Raw genomic sequence first — 22,017 nt, forward strand, 5'->3', positions numbered from 1 at the left:
GCATGCTTGTCTCTATAAAAATGACATCTGCCGTTAGTTTAAGTGCGTTGAAAGAAAGCATAGCAGAAGTAATTATATTTAAGGAAAGAATGCGAGTCGAGACCTAGAATAGTTGTTCTCATTCCTTCCTAATATTCTCCTTGCAAAAATATCCATGCAAGAAAGCTTAACGTAAATTTGAAGGAGAGGGTAACGATGAGCTTTGGTGATTTCACAAGACTTCTTCTCCAGTGTCCAATTGTTGAGAACGCACAGAGAAACCCACATATTTTTAGGTGCAGCTTCAATTTCATACTTCAGAGCCAAACAACTAAACGACAGATTACGATGTTTTGTCCTGGGTTGCCTTGGGGACATTTAAGCCCACATTCCCCAAACGACTGTCTTTCGACGTTGGTGCGCACCATTATGCACGTCGGGAACTGCAGCATCACAGGTGCTCAGTCTTGCACTTAGTTAACAAGATTCTTGGAGTGTACCTGTCCAAAGTAGTAAAATTATTTCTCTATGGTTAACATTGTTCACAGACTAGTTTAAAACGCCAGCGTTCGCTTGCTACAAATTAAGCATAAACAAGCTATAGCTGATTGATTGATTGATTGATTGATTGATTGATTGATTGATTGATTGATTGATTGATTGATTGATTGATTGATTGATTGATTGATTGATTGATTGATTGATTGATTGATTGATTGATTGATTGATTGATTGATTGATTGATTGATTTCACTACATATAACGCGCATTAGGTTAAAAATAAGCCATGCCACAGTAATGTGTGCAAAAAATTACGAGAAACGAGCAAAGAAAACGGTACTTTCATGTTTTGTGACGAAGTACATACGTCAAATAGTGAGCATCAGTGAGGCTCGGGCAGATGCATCGCTTACGCAATAAACGCGCCCATAAATTCCGCGCCCAATTTTCCTGAATTGTCGGCATTTCTACGCAGCGTCTACTAGGGCCATCTAGAGGTACCTCGGTCGACCTAAATGCGCGGTTCATTCGAACCGCGTTTCAGCACGGTGGGATATCCAGCACAGGTCAACAACAGGCATGTCGTCTCGTCAAAAGAGTTCTGAACGTATGCAGAGGATGTCTCTAAATTCAAATAGTGCTCGAAATGACGTTTCCTCGTGTACTCCAGTCTTGGGACTCGTACTTCACCGTAATCCCGAAAATAATGCCGAAAGTGTCTCGACAATAATCTCTAACATAATTCAAAACTATGTGCAGTACGTTTATTTCAGACCTAAGAGTTATTGCCGAATCGTTTGTGGGTGCGTAATGATTCACTGAGACGCTTATCGCCCATAGCGTTCGATAATGTTTAAACTGTTTGAAGCTACAGCTCGTGCAGCTTGCCGTTTCTTGACGCCCCAACAAGAATCCGCATTTCCTGCTGCACTGTCTACGCTTCCATAGACTACCTTTCGAACTACGTTCGCTGTTTTAAGTTAGTTTGGCTAAGCCTATTTGGCTGCTAACATAACGAGGGATAACACGAGAGGTCAGCGTATATGTGCCTGTTTTCCAAACGACGTAAGCTTGTAAAAGAAACGGGAAGACAGCTGTCGAATAAAGTGGCAGTCCTCGCAGGACCTTCCTTGCGCCTTCAGCCCATCTGCTTCCTCTCGTACAGGATGCCGTGGCACTGCGGGCACACGTGGTACAGGTCCTTGAAGTAGTCCGCGTACAGGGGCACCCAGAAGCAGCAGCAGCTGTCGCCAGCAGAGAGGAAAGCACCGCGCATGCCGTAATGCGAAATTCAAACACTTGTTCCTTCTTTCATTCAATCATGATTCAACAGCAGAGAAAAGGGAGCTAATGTTGTTGCGCAAGGCATTCATCTTGTCACGCAGTGCTCTATTCGGGCCCCACAAAAAAAGAAAGGAAAACAATAAACTTTTGTTCGCTTGCTCGGTCCAATTACACTCAACCAACCAACCCGACCCGACCCGACCCGACCCGACCCGATCGACCGACCGACCGACCGACCAGTCAATCAATCGAACTATTTCATTCACTCGTTCTTTTATTTTAGTCACTCACGCAAACTGCATACGTCAGTTAGTCTTCGTCTCCTTCATCATTTGCGCGTTGATGAATACCACCGACTAGCGTAGCTTTCAGCCGTAATCAGTTTAGCTGGGCAAAACCAAACCCGCCCATCCCATCCCACCCAGTCAGCTATCCACAGTCAGATACCCAGAAAGCCCTCACAATTCATTCATTCATTCATTCATTGCCTGTCATGCACAAGACCCGCATTCGCTTATACCGCAGTTAATGTTGCGGAGTGCGGTTTGAAAGATGGCGTATACGGGCTTTCTTAGCTGTTTCTGCTCGGCCGAAAGCTTGGTCTCGCGTGTAACCTGCCTTTAGGAGAATGTGGGAGAAGATCTTGGAGGCTTCGTCAACTTCAGGCGCAAGAACTCTAACTAGAACCTCAACCTACGGCACGCTTTGCAACGCTTGCAATTCTACTGCGTTTATCGAATGATTACAGAGACATTTGATACCACCATACGGCGCTATCAGTCCAGTCTTTGCAGTGACTGCTACTTTGTAATTTACTTTGCTACTCTAAGATTCCTTTTTCTGGCTCCGCGATACGATAGGCGAGGAATCGGTGTCCGCTATTTGGTGTATCTGCGTAGACTAAGTAACTTTTAAAATCGCCTGTGGCAGATAGCATAATTAAAGTTCTTGAGATGGTCTACTCGAAGAGGTGGGCGTTACTTGTGCGAGAAATAGAAATGCATAACCGGTTAATTAATAATACATTCACTATTATGTTTTGAACGAATTACTTCACGACACATATTGCAATTTACAAAATGCAGCCGGTGAGCCTGCAAGGAATGTCCACTTGAAGAAAAGAATGTTGTTGATGACATCTTTCCGAGATATGCGCCGTCAAACTTGCAGTAAAAACGCACTGTCGTTCCAAGTACATTTTTTTAAACAAAACACCGTTTTACGCATCGAAGCACCAAAGTGACTGAACAGCCACTGTATTCCTCCCCTAAGTTCGAGAATTAATATCTCGAAACTGATGCCATCCTGAGAATTGGTTTGAATCTGCCTTGCGATTTCCCTAGTCACAACCTTTATATTACAATACGTGCCGTAAGGTAATTACTAAAAATCGAATTAGTATTTTTTTTTTATTTAGTCGATTATGCATTTCAATTTCTCGCTGAAATAGTGTCCACCTATTTGAGCAATACGTCTCAAGGATTACAATTGTGCTTCTGTCACACGTGATTTTTTTTTATATATTTCTTACACGCTTCGCAAGGAACACCCGATATATCAGTTTTATCAGTTTAATCATCCGCGGAACTTCTGAAAATTTGCAGTCTAATAGCGTTACATGTACGTCGCGTGAACACTTGGTCGTTGTTTTCTCTGCATTGCTGAGTAGCTAGAATTTGTTTTTGCCTTTACCTACTTTTTTCGCATTATCCAGGTGCTCACAGTCAACAAACACTTCATACAAGATGCTACACGTGCACAATCTCTCCAAAAGCGATGGACCATCAAGGATGCCGTTTGTTTGCCAGGGAATTCTTCGGAAAGCTTACCAAAAAAGAAGAAGAAGAAAGAACAAAAAACATTCTCGCGTTTTCGATCCCGTTTCTGTAGCACTCTCGCTCACCACACAACGGAGGCACAGGTACAGCAGGCCATGCACTTCGCGAAGCGTCCGTTCTCTAGCTCAACCCTGGTCGTGACCCGGCGGAAGCACTGCGGACACGTGAGCACCACCGGTACGTCGCCAAAGTCCGGCAGCTTCTCTGGCGTCATGCTCGGCCGAGCCGTGAGGTGCACCCCTTCCGGCACTGTGGGGGCGCGGGCCTACGAAACTTCAGTTAAACATTTACAACGGATTCCCTGTTCACTACACGTTATCTGTTCTCTTGGAACGCAGATACGCGCTCGGTGTCACCCGCACGCTGGAAAACAAAAAAATCCTACTCTGACACGGTCCCGAACCTTGGACCACCGCGTGGGGGGGAAGGGGGGGGGGAGATCACCAGGGATAGTAAACGTAGTTGACAATCGGCCATATTCCTGAGGAACGATTTGGATGACGTGTACCCGGCACGTGAGCTAAAAAACGGGAGCTATGACGCTACAAAAAGTTATGTAGCGGTTGACGGGATTTAAAACTACGTCTGCAATATAACTGATACCGAACCACAAAACTGCATAACGATGCAGACTATGGCGGCGCATTACCAAGCCCGTGGTGTCGAGGCTGAGACGTTGCGCTGCTGAGCACCAGGTGGCGGGTTCTAAGCCGGTCACAGAGGGTACATTCCGATGGTGGCGGAATGCAAGAACGCTCGTGTATCGTGTATTTGTGGTACGTTAAAGACCACAGGTTGTACAAAATTAATCCTGAGCCCTCCATTAACGCGTTCCTCATAACCCACCATGGTGTTTCGGGACGTTACGTCCCACGATTCAGTTACCAAGCTCGATAGTTTTAGCTGCAGTGCAAGTAGATCATAAGATTGAGCATAGTCGTTGCGACGGACGTTGCAGGGAACGATTTCACTGAAACTTAGAGGCAGCGGGCAATGATCCAAGTCATAAAGGAATAAATATGCATCATGGGTCTAAAGCCTACAGTTTAGTAATGCTAGGCTCAGGTCCTTGGGAATTTCGGTATAGTCGTCCGTGGTTAGCTCACGATGAGATAGATATACCGAGTGTTCTCGTGCGTTTCTTAGAATTCGCAGTACGAGAGAAGAATTGACAAACGTAGAAGACAAATTCTCGCCAATTTCGGCATATGCCTCACCAACTGCAGCCTACAGGAATAGATCGCGTAACAAGGAGATCCCGTGGTGTGCTCTCGCCAAGGACACAGTTACAAGCGTCATACTTCTTCTGCCCCCCGCTCCTTCGCTCCTTCTACCTGTATTTTCACTATATACCCCATTATTTCCCAAATGAATCATTGTATATACGTCCCCAAAACAACGCAGGCTCAGATTACATCCCTTCGATGTTACTCATGTTGAAACTGCCGCAGCTTTTGCTGTTGGCCCATGGAGTGTTTGGAAGTCTCAAGAGGAATCAGTGTATCCAAACCTTCGCGCTGGGGCACCCGTGGAACAGCATCCGGCTTCTTGACGTCTGGCTGACCGGGTACCGGAGGTGGCAGCGTTACAGCGGCGGGTTGCTGAGTCACCACGGGCGGCGGCTGCCTCGCTGGCGACTTGGCCGTTGGTTTGGAGGGTGGCTTGAGCGGTGGCTTCGGCGGCGACTTGGTACGTCGTGGTCCGGCGGGAAGCGCCGGGCGCACGGGAGGAGCTTGCACAACAGCAGCGGCGGCCATACTGCGTTTGCAGTGGTGATGATGACGACGACGACGATGATGCTGATGGCCTCATATTATGGCTCACACCCACACTGGGGGATTGGCCAAGAATTGTGTGCTGAAACTTTTACTTAATGTTCTGAAATGTTACATACGCGATTGAAACAAGAAAAACCAAAAACACTTACAAAAACAAACAAAAGAACAAAGAACATTCAATAAGTTATCCGTTTAGTTGATTGTATATGTAAGCGCAAATGGCATCAAACACGTCCCTGTGGCTGAAGCCTGTAGATGACGCACCGAAAGATGGTATTATTGCTGACGATAAGATTAACCCCAATTTAGCAAGCGGAATTTCTAGAAGTTTGCAGAGGCTTCGTCAACTTCTTCCTCCATCCGCTTCCTGACCGGTTCATCCATCGCGGGTTGTGGCGCACGCGTAGAACAGATTAAAAGCATTTTCCCTGACGGCTTCAGATGGAGTGAGCCTTCCTCCACCTTACGGGTTTCCGCAGAACTGATTTGCAATATTCAGTGCCTCTGCAGGTGCTTAGAGTTGTCGATTAATTCGCCCTCGCGCTGCAATCTCCTTGCCCCCTATGGTTAGTCCAGGAGGCAAGCAGATTGCAGCGTGACGTCGATTCCTGGTTAGCTCAGATGGTAAAGCGGCTGCTCGGAAAGGCATTCGCCCCGTGTTCGATGCCCGCGCGGACCAGGACGAATTTTTATTCAACTGCGAAGCTTTCCTTCCGAGAAACCCGCACGGGTGTTCTTTCTATCTTTTTGCCACAGCCGGGGGGATGACAATTTTCTTTTTCACGAACCTTGCGGGCTTCCGCGGAACTGACTTGCCATACGCGCTGGTACCTTTGTCGCCGCAGATCTGGCCTGACGACCTCTTCTTTTTGCTCCCTTTCTAATAATGAAAGCCGTTGTTATTAGCAGTGGAAGCATGACGAGCAGTAGGACTTATGCAATCAACAAATTACGTATTTATTCGAATTTAGGTCGAACGTCTTCTAAAGCAAAGCTTGCCTGTATTTCCGGCTTAGGCGTGGCAGCCAGGCTGTGGTGCGGCGGCTATCTCGACGAATACATTTGTGGATATATATACAGGATGTCCCAATCATCATGCACCAAGATTTAAAGATACACAAATGTCATGTAGCTGGACAGAACTAAGATAATGTTGTTTGTCGTCGCTTGGAAATACTTAATTGTTTTATTGATTTTTTTGCATTCTTGTATTCTGACAAAACATGTACATCTTCAATTGAAGTCTGGCGTTTTACGTTCCAAAACCACGATGTGATTATGAGGCACGCCGTAGTGGAGGCCTACGGAATAATTTTGACCACCAGGGCATCCTTAACATTCCCCCAATGCTCGGGACACTGGCGGTTTTGCCTTTCACCGCAATCGGAATTCGGCCGCCGCGGCCAGGATTTCACCCCTCGACCTCGTGCTTAGCAGCGCAGAACCAAAGCCGCTAATCCACCACGGTAGGTCAGATATATGCATCTCCCTGTTCTGAATAACAAAAAATAACTTTATAACCTGGACATTAAATATAGGCTCCCAGGCACGTCTAAAGCATACCGACCGGTCAACAGAATGGTGAACTTCACAGATTCTTTGACTTACTTTGCTTTCTTTTATTTAGCCATTCGGTATGTTCCACTGTGTGTGCCCTTCCCTTGGCCAATCATCGACAATGGGTTCGGAATCTCCGAAAGTTGCTTGATCCGTGCCCTACTTTTCTTTGCATACACCTCTCATCACCAAATCATACGGGTCGCTGTTAGTTGTAAAGCATTTATTCACCGCTTTACTTAAGCTTCGCTTCGCATCGGTTCCAACGTGGACCTTCGATTTGCATATTTCTTTCTTTTTTTAAATGCTCCCCAAAAATGAGCTATCGACTTATACTCGTGACCAAAGAATCTCGACCAATATTCGTGAACAAGGCTAGCAAAACTACCGATATAATACACAGTTGCTCCGTCGCGCCCACCGTAGAAACATTCTGGATTATCTTCAGACTGGCTTTATAAAATGCCTGCCTATCCAACGTAACTCGACGGCAAAGGAGACGACGTCGCTTTGGGTGCCAAGGACACCTGCGAAACATCCGATGAAGACGACTTGTTTGGGCAGTTCCGACGAGGATGCAGCTTGGGGCATCGACTATCTTGACTTAGTAGCCGAGCTTACAGTAAATGAAGGTGAGTCGTGTTCAAAGTCTTTTTTTTTCCTAAGATGTATATGGGCTGACCTATATTAGAATTGTACGACATATAGGTGGAAGCCTTATATGTCTGATCAGTCAATCGACGTTGACCGAAAACGCGTCGACGACATGAAAGGTACAAAAAGGCTACGAACCCACGACTTTTAGTGCTAAGGTGGAGTTAAGGCATAATTAAGATCGAGTTATTTAAAGCACTCGAACTCGCGACCTTGGGTGGGAGTCGAACCCTGGATTTTTGGAATTAAGAGGGATGACTGAGCGAGGTACACTAAGCAAATTAAGCACGCCATGTATCCGTATTTAATACATCGGCATTTGGGCTTTCACCTTCAAGTCATCTTAGGGATAACATAAGAGGCCCTGTAAATTTTTATTTCTCGACGAGTTCAGTATGTGGGTCGACCTATATTTGCATTCGACCTACTTTGTGCAGTAAATACGTAACAGAGGAAGCTGTTTGTGAAGGATAATTTAAGCAAACCACATGATGACGAACGGCGGCGTCTGTGTGCTTCGCGAAGTGATACTGGAAACCGTTGTAATTGATAATGAAATCACACCACGTCATGACGATCATAGGCGCTCGTGTATTTATAAAAGAAGACCACCCACGGATGCTGAAGAAAGACAGTGTAATTCCTCAACTCTACCCCGAACTGGTATGCTTGGGAGGATATCCAGCGACAACAAACTTCAAGTTCGATTTCACCTGTCCGACAGAACAGTTGTGAGAAAAAATCCATAGAGCTTGAGGAGAGAAAGGAAGGCGTGGCTAAAAGAGCTACAAAAGATTTTAGATGCTAACGTAATTCGCCCGTCGGTGTCTCCCTTTGTTCCACCTATCACCATTGCTCCAAGGCAAAAAATTATGGGGCTTTACGTGCCAAAACCACTTTCTGATTATGAGGCACGCCGTAGTGGAGGACTCCGGAAATTTTCACCACCTGGGGTTTTTTAACGTGCACCTAAATCTAAGTACACGGGTGTTTTCGCATTTCGCCCCCATCGAAATGCGGCCGCCGTGGCCGGGATTCGATCCCGCGACCTCGTGCTCAGCAGCCTAACACCATCGCTCCAAGGCAAGACAGCAGCTGGCGGCTATGGACGGATTCCAGAGTAGTAAATAACCAAACCCTGTTGATTCCTTTTCCAATGCCAATGGTTGACGCCATCATCGATGAAACCGAAGGCTGTACCTGCTTTTCTCGCATAGACTTGTGCAAGGGCTTCTGGCAGGTGCCACTGCGAGAAGATCACCAAGGAATGCACCGTATGACTTCATTTGGCATATACGAACATAACTGCCTTCCTTGGGATGGATAAACTCACCTAGTTGGTTTAAAGAAGATGTTGAACACAGTTTCGAATTGCTGCATTGGACGCTTCTGCAATGTCTACGTGAACGACATCGTCATATACTCTAAAAGTGAAAAGTTTCATGAAGAACAGCTGGGTCATATTTCTGTCTGCGTTATCTATTATAAACTGAAAGTTAATTTCAAGAAGAGTGAGTTCTTCAAAACTAAGGTGACATTTCGTGGCAGAGTTCTGGACGGAACAACGAAGAGTACGAAAGAAGAATCGGTAGCTCGCATAGCAAAACTAGTATTGTCATACGATGTACACTCACTCCGCGTGTTTCTAGGCTTGGCGGGCCATTTCAGAGCATTCATGTAAGATTATGCTCTCAAAAGTCGCTGTCTGAAAATACTGAGTCAGAAGGATGTTCCCTTTTGTTGGACAGACGAATGCGATGACGCCTACTGAGAATTCGTCCGAATGATTTCTTGTGAACCTGTGTTGTACTCATCAGACTTTTCGGTGCCCTTCGAAGTGAATACCGATGCGTCCCACTATGACACGGGATCAGTCTTGTATCAGAGAGACTCATCACGACCACCATAGCCTCGTGTAGTATGATAGTACAGCAACACATTTAACAAAACTGAATTGAACTATACCACGACAAAAAGAGAAGCTCTCGCCGTTTTAAAAGCCATCCGCTACTTCCTTCCATATTTGCAAGGTGCAAAGTTAAAGCTATTAAGGACGCGGATGCAGTGTCGCGATTAGCCATTATGCTTCCGGACAATCATGAAGAGGCAAATGTTGCAAGGATATGGGAACGAACCGAGGTTTTGCAACTTGCTAAAAATGGACGAGTTGACGTTCCTACTTCCTTGGTACCAAAAATATTGGACCTGTATCATGACAGCCCCGAATCAGGAGGCCATGATGGCTTTTGGACAACCTACATGAAATTGACGAAAGGGTTCTCATGGCCTCGCATGAAGCAAGAAACAAAAGACTATGTATCATCATGTCATAACTGCAAAATTAACAACGTAAAATTTAAACAGCTGACGCAAAAAATGATTATACCACAATATTCTAACAAGCCATCTGAGGTTAGTCATCCAGACTTGCACTGGCGATGGGAGATAAGGGTTACAAAGAGGACAGAGAGAAAACTTTTAAAAAGAAACGCGCACCCACGGAGGCACACACACACAAGAGGCGTTCCAGTTAAAGACCTTTACAAAGGCCGGTAGATCGCAAAACGCGCAATAGTGTTTGCACGGCCTTCTTCTGTGACGGTAGGTCTGTGACGGTCTCCTTCTGTGACTGCTGACAATGTAAAAGTAATTGTCTACGACAATGGACCTCCACACCATTTGGACAACATGCCAAATGGACAACACGCCATTTGAGGTTATTCATCCAGACTTTGAGGAACTACGAAAAAAGTCTGAAGGAGTTAAGAAGACACAAGCCTTCTTATTGTGTATTGTGAGTGCACCAGGATAATTGCAGCAAGACCTGGTGAAGACGATGCTAAAAGCGTAATTTCCTTTTTGAACACGAAAATGTTTGCCAATGTAAAAGTAATTGTCTCCAACAATCGACCTGCTTTCCGAAGTCGTCGGCTACAGGAATCGGCTGAAAAGCGTAACATAAAGTTACGGTTCACAACGCCATAGCATCCCGCAGCAAATGGTCTAGCTGAAAGGGCTATCAGGGACATCAATCAATACATTAGCGTGTATCTAGCATTCCATGGTGGTTGCAAGTGTTGTCTGGAAGCGGCAGTAACTCACCACAACCGCTTGTATACAACTGGCCTGGGATGCTTTTCCTCTATTCGCTGCAACTGGGAGACCACCTTATCTGCCTACGGACATAAGCCTCGGCATTGACAAGAACATAAAGCTCACAGCAGCAGCAAGAACCGAAGATAGTAGATCAAGGTATCGTGAAAGAATCAAGAGAAATTTCGATGAGGGGCAAAATACCAACACTCCACGCCGATGACTTCGTGCTGGTAAAAAGAGGTCCAAGCCTGAACGCGGCCTATATGAAGGACCATTTCGTGTGGTCAAGACGGCAAGTCAACAAGGAGACTTAAAGACCATGTGGTACATTGGTCCCAATGACACCATGGAATCCGCTGCTATTGGGAATATATTAGAGCATCATCCCACGAGGGATGCAAACAATGCTGGGGTGAACAAAGCACTCCTGTGACGGCCTGCAAATAGCCGAAGTTGAAACAAGACAAGTGGCAGGGGGAGAGAAGGGAATAAAGAAGTGAGAGAGAACAAAATGGAGTCTGTGTTTATTACAATATATATATATATATATATATATATATATATATATATATATATATATATATATATATATATATATATATATATATATATATAGGACATCATTATATATACACCCTATATATATAGGGTGTCCCACAAAATTGCGCAATGAATTTCAAAACGAAGGTGCGTCGGACGCGTATTGAACCAAAGGCATACTATTCACAATAGCCTATAGAAACTCGGGCAATCTTTCGTTTTCCCCATAACTCACTAAATAATTAAGTTATATGCATTATGAAAAAAGCCATGTGACGGAGCGCTGCGCAGTGGTATCGTGCTGCTCTCTCAAGCGTGCGTTCGCTGAACAAGATATATATATATATATAATGGTTTTCCACGTTGCCCACCCCATTGCAATTTGAATTGAACTTCTTAAAACTCATGACCCCTGACAACCCTGACCCTGACCCCTGAGCAGCAGCGAAGTTTCGCAAGCGGAAACGAATAGGTGTTCTTGCCGTCTGTGCGCCTGCTGCTGAAGCGTAGCAGACGACACACGCGACCTTCGCGTTTGGTGACACCACTCGCAGCGCTGTCGCGCCGTCGTGGCAGACGCGAAGAGCCGCGAAAAGTGGAAGTTGCGTTCACAGACTATCGTGGAGGAACGGAAACACTCTTTCCTCCATGCGTACATTACGTAGCGACATGCGAAGGGCGGACATCACGTGCGTACTCGCAACCGACGATCGCGTTTCGTTAGTCGACACGGTGTCTCGCCCGAGGCGTAGCCAACGTTAATCGGCGCCTCATTCTGTTCCCCTGAACCGACGACGGAACAAGGAATGACACCCGGCTCCATGGCTTCCAGCAAAGGCGTCGACCACGTCGAAGTCGTGCAGGGCGACCGCATCAGGCCGAAAGCCATCTACCGCGGCCGACGGTTCCGGCTTATGGCTGTGGACTCCACGCGTTATCGGTGGCGCTGTTCTGTGTCTAGCTGCTCGTCGCGACTCATGACCGACAAGTTCGGTGAGAAGCACGTGCTGTACAGCTTCAAGGAACACGATGAGGACGAACACCGAGCTGCCGAAGAAAGGAGGCACTCCGATAAATCTTTCAGAAGTGAGGTAAGTGCGCAGGTGGAAGATCGATCCATATAAACTAACACGTTAAAGCCAAATAACTCTGAATGCTGTATAATTTTTGGCCATTGCGCAAAAACATGTCGTGTTCTAGGACGACGCGATCAAAGCGCGAATATTTCTTTTATTTTAAATTGCTAAACTTTAATCTACCTCTACGACAAAACGAAACTATGTATGAGACTGCAGCATTTATGTCTGACGTCAGTGTTTCTCATTGCGGAAAAGAATATGTGGATTTGATACTAGCATACTAAGAATACTATATTTACGCGCGGCTCTATCGTCCGTGTTCGCCACAAGTACAGCGTTTCAGCTGGAAGAATTAGCAAAAACTTCGTCGTTCTTCATTCGAACAAAAGCGTTAGTTACTTGTACTAAGCTTCAAGAAGCAAATTTTTTGCTGCATGTTCAACATTTCGCGTTAGATTTCTACCATTGAATTTTTAAAAGAATGCCACAGAGAAGCGAAAACAATTTCTCAGAATACCTACACTGCTGTTATACTACCCAATCTATACTAGGCGACACTCATCATAGCAAGTGTTGATACTTATTTAGCGCTCTAGGTAGTACATGATAAGACTGATCAGTTGTAAAGATAAAGCGCTCAATGTTGCGAATGTGCCATGCAGTACAAGTGAACCACAAATAACTATAAAGAAAGATAACCTTCTTCAGCAAACAGTGGCAAATTGCACGAAACTCAGCCTATGCTTATCGTTACCAGTCTGTTTGAACGACTGCTAATAATTTTTAGGTTTATTGCTTGTCCTCGTGAGACTCACTTTAGGATAACAAAACTCACATCTCACGTGTGTCACGTTGAAGTCGCCGTTGGTCACATGACTGCCGGTCTTGTCTTTTTTGGTTGTTGCGCGTTTGCTTTCGTTCACCCGATGACTCTTTAAGAGAAAGCTTTAGTTCGGGTGCTCCTATCTGCATACACGTAAAAGGAGAATTCCTTTTTCTCGGCAACCCCTGCAGTAAATCTGGCGAGGTTTGTTGCATTTAAAAGAAAAACCTAAAATCTACTGACTGCTGCTTTGGAATATATTATTTAGGCCGTTAACTTTTTAATAAAAATTGACGAATATCTAAAATTTTGTGAAAACGAAACTATGAAGTTTACAACTCTGTAACTCAGCAAGGCAAAACGATATGACAATTTTGCGTATTGCATGTGATAGTACATCTAAAGCGGACAAAATTGATATGTTACACATGAATCTAGAAAATATCACAAATATGGAAATACAACTTTTGCAGAACCCCTGAACACAACGTAACAATTTCACGTAAGGTATAAATTGATATATAGAATTTGCCCGCTTTGCGAGATCTAATGGATGCCATTTCAAGAACCGTGATCTCTGTTATTGATACAGGGCTATTAATTTGTAAACTTCGTGCTACTATATTTCTCACATTTTAGAATTCTTGAAAATGTTTTCAACCAAATTCAGGCCTTCACTCGAAATTTCGCTTCAAACAGTCACTAGAATTTAACCTTTCTCTTTCAAATGCAACAACTTTCGTTAAAATCGGTCCAGGGGTTATCTCATAAAAACGTTCTTGCGTTTTACATATGTTTGAATCGGTCGCGCTGGAGTTGGGCCCGAGCTAACGCTTCCTCTTAATGGACGATCGTTGTTGTTGTTGTTGTTGTTGTTGTTGTTGTTGTTGTTGGTGGTGGTGGTGGTGGTGGTGGTGGTGGTGGTGGTGGTGGTGGTGGTGGTGGTGGTGGTGGTGTGTCTGTGCTTATATGTGCGTGCCTTTCTGCGCTCGATGCATAAGTGGCGCTCAAGATCGCGTGTCCGTGCAGGTAATGAAAAAGGTCGGCGAATTCCTCTACGTGCTGGAGAAGACTGTCGGAGACATCAAGTGCTGGCGCTGCCGGTACGTCAAGTGCTCCGGACGGTGCCGCACCAGCCTCGACGGCGAGCAGCTGCTGCACGGGCCAACGACACACACGTGCCAGTCACCTGCCCGGGAAGAGCAAGCCAGGTGCGTTGCTCCTGTCCTCTGGATAAGGAAAAACGTTGAGAGACGCTAGGAATTTGCCTGAATGATGGAAGTTTGTGCACACACACGATAAGAGCACAGCTCGTTGGTCTCATATAAACAAGAACGAGTAAGTTGTATAACCGCTGATGCAAAACACTTCCAGAAGGGAGCAGAGGTGGAGGAACCTAGTCAGCGAGTACGCGATGCATGAGGTAAAGAAAAAAGAAAAAAAAGGGAGCAAGCCATCGAAAGGCTTTTAAGCAATAGGCAAGCTTGTGAGAAGTTTTTCGACAAGTTTCCACCTTTGTAGCAGCAACAATTAATCTCTCGATCGCTCGCTTACAAGTGCAGCTGACATCAGCAGTTGTACTGTTACCTCAAACTTCTTCAGGCGTGCACGGGCCCGGATAACATATTCCGTGATGCGTTTCCCCTACGATTCTCATATAACGCATCACCATGGCAGTCAAAGAATGATTTAGTGTTGCGTATGGGATCCAAAAGCCAGTTTGATGGATATCTCCAATGTGCGTGACCTGAACAATCGAAATGTTACAGCACCAAGCGAAAAGAAATTGTATTTACACCAGTGTCTTTCGTTTATCCACCGCAGTGGGACTGCTTCAGCATTCAAACAGGTTTTATAATGATTGCCGGTGTCATCTCGGGTGCATCCGTATCGAAAGGTAAAATGCAATGGCTTCTGAAGCGAGACGTAAACTTGGGAGCATTCTGAGAGAAAGCTGCTATCACTGCGATGAAATGGTAAGCACTAAATGTAATGATGCATTCTAGTAAAAGCCGCCCGTTAGAGTGACGCAGTATTCTTGACTATGCATGTGGCAATATGGAATCCTGTACTTGCACTTATTGTGAGGGTTTAAATTAAGAAAGCGCCGTGTATGTGTACGAAACGCAGTATAATGTTTATATATTCGTACGACTAGCTATTATGGTGCGCTGAGGAGTATGGACACGCAGGATAGACGGTACACAGGTTGACCGTTTAAAACAGACTGAGTAGCCAGAAACAAAGCAAGGTGTGACCTATATAACATTTGGTTACAAAACGATGCTAGCAGCAAGGCGCAATTAAGTTATACGTACGCAACAGTTGTGAGCAGTAAACGAATCACTTCAAAGATTTCGTGTTTCGCATTCTTCTCTGTAATGGCCTGTCAGATGTCGTGAGCGCCACCGAATTGTTGAGGGTTCCATGCCACTCGAACGCGAGGGGTAAAATATCTCTCTTTTGCAGACCGCCGCACGACAAACCTCTCTCGAGTCCTCCCACACCTGCAGATCTAAGCCAGGGTGTGAAAGGTAACAGCACAGAGGCTAGTGAACACCAACGGGAGCAGCACAGCGACAATGCAGTCGACCATGCAGAATATTTGTCATTGTATACCCCCGATGTTATATTGTGTGAAGAGTATTCGCCTCGCCCTCGAGCATCATCGGCAGCCGTTAATGTGAGTGCCACTAAATCGGATGCAGAAGTAGCTGGAGTAGCAGAGGCGGACGTAGGCCCATCACAACATGTCCGGAACCTGTTCGGCAGTCAGAAACAGACCAGCGGACCAGAGAAACCTCGTGCAGCAGCCGCGTGTGTCGAGGAAGCCGACATGGTGGAGTCATTTCACGATGACAGCGACGATGACGCATCGGACGAAGACGATCGACGCCCGAGAAGAGGTGACGACGAATACAACGAGGTCGAGGGGCATTTGCGTTCGCGCTTGAGATGCGGTGGTCAGACCATCGGGAGTCCCGCGAAATCCGTGCAAGCGCTGGAAATGATGTCCACCTCGTGCGCATGCGCCGAGCAGAAGCTCCGAGTAGCTGTTTATAAGCAGCTTTCCACCGTGCTAAGCATGGAGGTAAAGTTGCTGAAGGAGCAGGTGCGCAACGAGGACCGCAGAGGCAGGCTGCTCGAAAGCCAGATGAAGGAAGGGCCCTCTGCGGCAGAGTGATTGTGCACCAGGCGGTTGGGCCGCCGCTCCAGCAACTGACTCAAAGGCGTGAGTGAACGACCGTAAGGCGCAACACAGCAGCTCGTTGGCTACGTAATGAGGTGCACTTGGCAAGGTTTGGCAGCTCTCGTTACCGCTGTTCGCGTCTGACTGCCACTTGTGTGCGGCCCTGGCTCCAAGCCGGGTGACAAAAAAAACGTTGAATAATAAAGTGTGGAGAATGTATGATAAGACTTCGTGGTCACAAATTCTCTGTATAATACCTTGGAAAATTCACGCAGAAATAAGTCTGCGGGTCACGAGCACCGTTTTCTTTTTTTGCTTTCTTTTTTGCAGGCCTCTAAATAGCACACACCTGCAAAACATTTCTCGTTTAGCACGGGCCCCAGAGAGATCCTTGGAAAGCTATTCACGATAGTGAGATGCGGAATCGCATCGACCTGTGAATAATATTCAGTTTTCCCCGCCAAGAGAGACAGAGGTAAACGGGGTGGGAAAGGCAGGGTGGTTAACCGGAACAGATCCTGGTTTGCCACCCTGAACTTGGGATAGGGTAAGGGGAAATAAAAGACGGAAAATAACAGCGGGGAAAAAAGGCAAGTGCACGAAAAATAAATTGAGGAGGGTGGGAAAGCCCGTGAGAACCATAGTCTCTCTAATAGGCCACTCGAACGCAAAAATTTCAAGAGCGCCTTGACCGCCTTATGGTGTGACGACTGCATTGCCGGGGTTCCAGGACAGGTCTTTCCAGGACAGTTGTTTTGGGCACCAAGTGAACTGCGTAGCACCTGCGCTAGTGTACATAACAAAGCAAAACAAAAAGTCACTCTAGATTGGACGGCAGTGGAAGGTTAAGCACAGAAAATGTTTTATTTCACACACCATTAATGTGACTTATCATCGGCTCCTGTTGTGTGGAAACACATACAATGGGAAGTCAAGCTTTTGTCCCAATGTTACCTTAAGGGGACACCAGAGAAAGGTAGAAGTCAAGAACAGGTATTCACACTTGGTTGCCCTCAGTGCATTCTGTGGATATATTTGTCTGTACAAAAGACTACTGTGGTAAATAATCAAAAAAACTAAGACAAAAAAATTAAGTTATGTGTCACTCAACATTAGGTTACCTCCAATATTTATAGAAACACTTCTTTCAGTATGTGTACCAAGCCATAGGAAAGCTTCACCTAAGTAAGTCATGCTTGCTAAGTTAAATATCAGAACAAGTAAAATCAGAAGAACTTAATATGATATGTGCAAATGTGGCATCTCGTTTTACATATTCATGTATTTACTGAGGCTGGAGTACAGCTGGTACATAATCTACTCTTACAGGATGACTTGTGATGAGTAAAAGAAGCCTTCCTCACGTCTTCCACTTTGCGTCTTTTCGCTCTTAATGCACCATGTGAATTTCTACAGATGTGTGTGTGTAGTCGGGTGTAGTTATCCCCTGTACTGCTTCCTTCCTTGTCCTCATCATTCTTGCACTATCTTTGCCGTAACAAAATACAGCTACCTATGCTGCATATTTTGTCAGCGTGTTTACTTCACGGCAAGTTTTGTATTAGTGCTTAATGCAATCTGTCAAATTGTCACTGTCAGCTATTATTCATAGTCTTAAAGATATGTGTACATGAATAAAGTTATTGGTATATATATTGCTGCATTTTTGTAATATCATCAGTTATGAAGTTTTTATGCACTGTTGCACATTGTATGAAGGAATAAAATTGATGCACAACTTTTTAATGTGGCGTTTTTAGATCAATTTTCACCTCAAGCTAAGAAACATGCACGAATTCTGCGGGGAAAGCGCCAACAAAAGTACCATAAGGTAAGACAGCTGTTTTTACTGTTAAATTGGATTATTGATTGCCAACCAGTTGCTTTCAGCAAGCGTCAAAGTTGGAATATAGTTCTTATTGCACTTCATTATATGGGTCTCCTTTTTACATCAGTGTAGCCCTTTTTATATGCTATGTGCACCTTATTTGTTTAAGAGGTTAAATCGCAAGTTCTCTACAAAAATATGTATGTGAGAACAGTAAAATCGGTTTAACTTGCTAAGTCTCTTATAAGAGACTTGTCGTGATTTGAACTTTCGCATGAGTTACACACTATTTTGTGGTGTCATGGTTCTGAGTGGCATTGCAGAGTCATGCACATGCAGCTGCACGGTGCATAGTGGATGTTCATTTAAGACTGTCTTGTTTGGTTAGACATTGATTCCAATTTAATCGAAAAGGCAACTGTCTTGCATTCAGTGACTCTGTGCTGACTGATATATTTTACACTTCCAGAAAACAACAACAAGGAGTGAATAAAAATCCCTTTGTGTTGCCGTCCTGCCAGGTGCTTTCTGGCAAGGTTGCAATGGATTCTTTATCATTCTATGTTTTTTCACAATAGTCATTTGACAAGTCACTTTGCACTGTTAGCAAAAGTTGACTCATTTTGAAAAGTGGCTTGACACTGCCAGCCAAAAGTCGAATGACATAGATGGATTAGTTACTTTACTCTATTTGCAAGAGTCCTGCACCACGCAGTAAGGGTAACTTGAGACATACTGCTGGAGTCATCAGACTCATCAAGAATAGTTATCCGAATCCATCAGCAGTGGTCACGTGACTTTTTATCTTGAGTTGTCTGACTCATCTTGTATAGTTAACGCACTCCCTCTGCAGTAGTCTTGCAGCCCTCTTGAGAGGGTCCAGGTGACTCCTAGAACAGACTGTACATAACTATTGCGTGAGGAGTCAGGTAACCACCTGTATACAGCACGGGTAGTCTCGGGACTCTCTCCCAAAAGGGAGGTCGGGTGTCTTCTCCAAAATTTGTCGTATACGTGGCGAGTCCAGAGTCTTCGAAAAGAGTAAGGAATACGCTTTTTTTTTCTTTGTGTGCATGACAGAAAAAAGATGCTCTCGCCGTTTTTAAAGCCATCCGCTACTTCCGTTCACATTTGGAAGGTGCGAAGTTCGAGCTACACACAGACCATGAAGCACTAACGTACACTTTGAAGATGGCCGAACTGAAAGGAAATATAGCCCGTTGTGTGGGTGAACTTCAGCAATTTGATTTTGAAGTAGCTCATCGCCCGGGGGGTTTCTACGAAGGACGCGGATGCAATGTCGCGATTAGCCATTATGCTTCCAGACAATCATGAAGAGTCAGACGTTGCAAGGATATGGGAAAGAATCGAGGTTCTTGAACGTATTCAATATGGACACGTTGCCCTTCCTACTTCCTTGGTACCAAAAAATATCGGAAGTGTGTCATGATAGCCCCGAATCAGGAGGTCATGATGGCTTTTGGAGAACCCACATGAAATTGTCAAAAAAGTTTCTCCTGGCCTCTTATGAATCAAGAAACAAAAGGCTATGTATTTTCATGTCATAAATGCCAGATTAACAAAGTAAAATGTAAACAACCGACGCGAAATATGGTTATACCACAATATTCTAACATGCCTACTGAGGTTATTCATCCAGACTTCGCGGAACTACGAAAAAAGTGAAGGAGTTCAGAAGACACAAGCCTTCCTGTTGTGCATTGATGAGTGCACCAGGATAATTGCAGCAAGACCTGGTGAAGAAGGTGCTAACAGGGTAATTTCCTTTTTGAACAGGAAAATGTTTGACAATGTAAAGGGAGAGAGAGAGGTAAAGAGGAAAGGCAAGGAGGTTAAACAGATATCAGTCTCCGGTTTGCAACCCTTCACTGGGGATGGGACATAAAGGTTAGAAAGAGGACAGAGAGGAAAACGTTAAAAAAAAAACACGCACCCACGGAGGCACACACATACAAGAGGCGTTCCAGTTAAAGACGTTCACAAAGGCCGGTAGATCGCAAAAAGCGCAATAGTGTTTGCACGGCCTTCTTCTGTGACGGTAGGTCTGTGACGGTTTTCTTCTGTGACAGTTGACAATGTAAAAGTTATTGTCTCCGACAATGGACCAGCTTTCCGAAGTCGTCGGCTACACGAATGGGCTGAAAAGCGCTACACTAAGTTGCGGTTCACAGCGCCCTATCATATCGCAGCAAATGGGCTAGCTCAAAGGGCTATCAGGGACATCAATCAATACATTAGCGTGTATCCACCATTCCAGGGTGGTTGGAAATGTTGTCCGGAAGCGGCAGTAGCTCACCACAACCGCTCGTATACAACTGGCCTGGAATGCGCTCCTCTATTCGCTGCAACTGGGTGACCGTGCACCTTACCTGCCTGTGGACATAAGCCTCGGCATTGACAAGAACATGGAAGTAGCAAGAACTGAATATAGTAGTTCAAGGTACCGTGAAAGAATGAAAAGAAATTTCTATGACGGGCAAAATACCAACACTCGACGTCGATGACTTCGTACTGGTAAAAAGAGGGCCAAGCCTGAACGCGGCCCTTGGCGGACCATTTCGTGTGGTTAAGACGGCAACACAACAAGAACACTTAAAGACCATGTGGTACATTGGTCCCAATGACACCAAGGAATCCGCTGCTATTGGGAATATATTCAAGCATCATCCCACGAGGGATGCAAACAATGCTTGGGGGAATGAAGCACTCCTCTGACGGCCTACAAATAGACGAGGTTGAAACAAGACAAGGGGCAAGGGGAGAAAGGGGAATAAAGAAGTGAGATAGAAGAAAATAGGGTCCGTGTATATATATATATGTATATATATATATATATATATATATATATATATATATATATATATATATATATGGTGTTCAAATTAACTTGAGCCATGCGAGGTAGCGAATTGAACCGAACGCATACTATTCGCAATAGCCTATAGTAACTCACACAATTTTTCGTTTTCCCCATAACTCCCTAATTAAGTAAGTTATATGAAATATCAAAACATGCACGTCACGGAACGCTTGCGCAGTGGTATCGTGCTGCTCTCGAGCGTCCGTCCAGTGAACAAGGTCTGCTCCCGTCGGCTGACGGCGAAAATGCATGCTGCTGGCCGAGCGCTGTGGACGAGATAAAGAACGCCCTGCCGCTTCCTCGTCGCCAGTCACGATGCAGCCGACCTTGTTCACCGAACGCGTAAATTAGAGAAACACAATACCACTGCGCAAACGCTCCATCACGTGGCATACCCCCCCCCCCCCCCCCCCTATTGCCTTTTCATATATCTTTCCTGTTTCGCGGGCTTTCTTTGCAACACGGAAAGAAGGGCGAGACGTATCCTAAAATAAACAACTCGATCGTGGTTTCGGAAGGTGCTCTACAAATATGCGTATCATACGCGTATCGTCCCGACTCATCACCTCAGCCAATAATAAAAAAAGTTGGGTAATTCAACTGAATTAATTAGTGAGTCATGAGGAAAACAAAAGATTGTCTGAGTTTGTGTTGGCTATTGCGAATAGTATGCCGTTCGGTTCAATTCGCTAACGACGCCGCACCTTTTATTTTTAAATTCTTGGCTCAACTTATGCGCGACACCCTGTACGTGTCTGTGGAATATATATATATATATATATATATATATTTGACAAATGCAGGAAGGTTGACCGCAAATAGTGCCACTGGGTTGCCGGCAACACCACATGAAGTAACGAAAGTTCGTGCCTCTTTGCGCCTGCCCCTGATTCTCAGCAGAAGACAAACGCGGCCTTCGCGTTTGGTAATACCACTCGCAGCGCTGTCGAGCCGTCGTGGCAGACGCGAAGAGCCGCGAAAAGCGGAAG

General features: G+C 45.2%; 2 protein-coding genes across 3 annotated transcripts; one reads left to right on the forward strand and one right to left on the reverse strand.

The window, feature by feature from the left end:
• Window positions 1-1,514: 1,514 nt before the first annotated feature.
• LOC126522085 (uncharacterized) lies at window positions 1,515-14,163 on the reverse strand. Of its 2 annotated transcripts, XM_055066167.1 has the most exons (4): window positions 13,142-14,163; window positions 5,113-5,360; window positions 3,668-3,851; window positions 1,515-1,724 (listed from the first exon to the last, which is right to left on the reverse strand). In XM_055066167.1, the coding sequence occupies exons 1-4, from the start codon at window positions 13,342-13,344 to the stop codon at window positions 1,619-1,621; spliced, it is 741 nt and encodes a 246-aa protein (XP_054922142.1). In that variant the 5' UTR covers window positions 13,345-14,163; the 3' UTR covers window positions 1,515-1,618. The 2 variants fall into 2 exon arrangements, with proteins under 2 accessions (XP_054922142.1, XP_050026826.1); XM_050170869.3 differs by lacking the exon at window positions 13,142-14,163 and having other exon boundaries at window positions 5,113-11,110.
• Window positions 11,655-16,544, forward strand: LOC129380141 (uncharacterized). The gene is made up of 2 exons (XM_055066168.2): window positions 11,655-12,318; window positions 14,159-16,544. The coding sequence occupies exons 1-2, from the start codon at window positions 12,034-12,036 to the stop codon at window positions 14,387-14,389; spliced, it is 516 nt and encodes a 171-aa protein (XP_054922143.1). The 5' UTR covers window positions 11,655-12,033; the 3' UTR covers window positions 14,390-16,544.
• Window positions 16,545-22,017: the final 5,473 nt, after the last annotated feature.

The sequence above is a fragment of the Dermacentor andersoni genome, chromosome 6 (genome assembly GCF_023375885.2).
Source record: "Dermacentor andersoni chromosome 6, qqDerAnde1_hic_scaffold, whole genome shotgun sequence".
In the NCBI taxonomy this organism is placed as follows: domain Eukaryota; kingdom Metazoa; phylum Arthropoda; class Arachnida; order Ixodida; family Ixodidae; genus Dermacentor; species Dermacentor andersoni.

Bases quoted from the DNA above. Each gene is read 5' to 3' on its own strand.
- LOC129380141 (XM_055066168.2), top strand. From the start codon at position 12,034: ATGACACCCGGCTCCATGGCTTCCAGCAAAGGCGTCGACCACGTCGAA. The intron at 12,319-14,158 runs GTAAGTGCGCAG...GTGTCCGTGCAG, and splicing joins ATAAATCTTTCAGAAGTGAG to GTAATGAAAAAGGTCGGCGA.
- LOC126522085 (XM_055066167.1), bottom strand. From the start codon at position 13,344: ATGCAACAAACCTCGCCAGATTTACTGCAGGGGTTGCCGAGAAAAAGG. The intron at 3,852-5,112 runs GTTTGGATACAC...GCGCCCCCACAG, and splicing joins ACGGGTGCCCCAGCGCGAAG to TGCCGGAAGGGGTGCACCTC. The intron at 1,725-3,667 runs GTGAGCGAGAGT...TGCTGGCGACAG, and splicing joins ACCTGTGCCTCCGTTGTGTG to CTGCTGCTGCTTCTGGGTGC.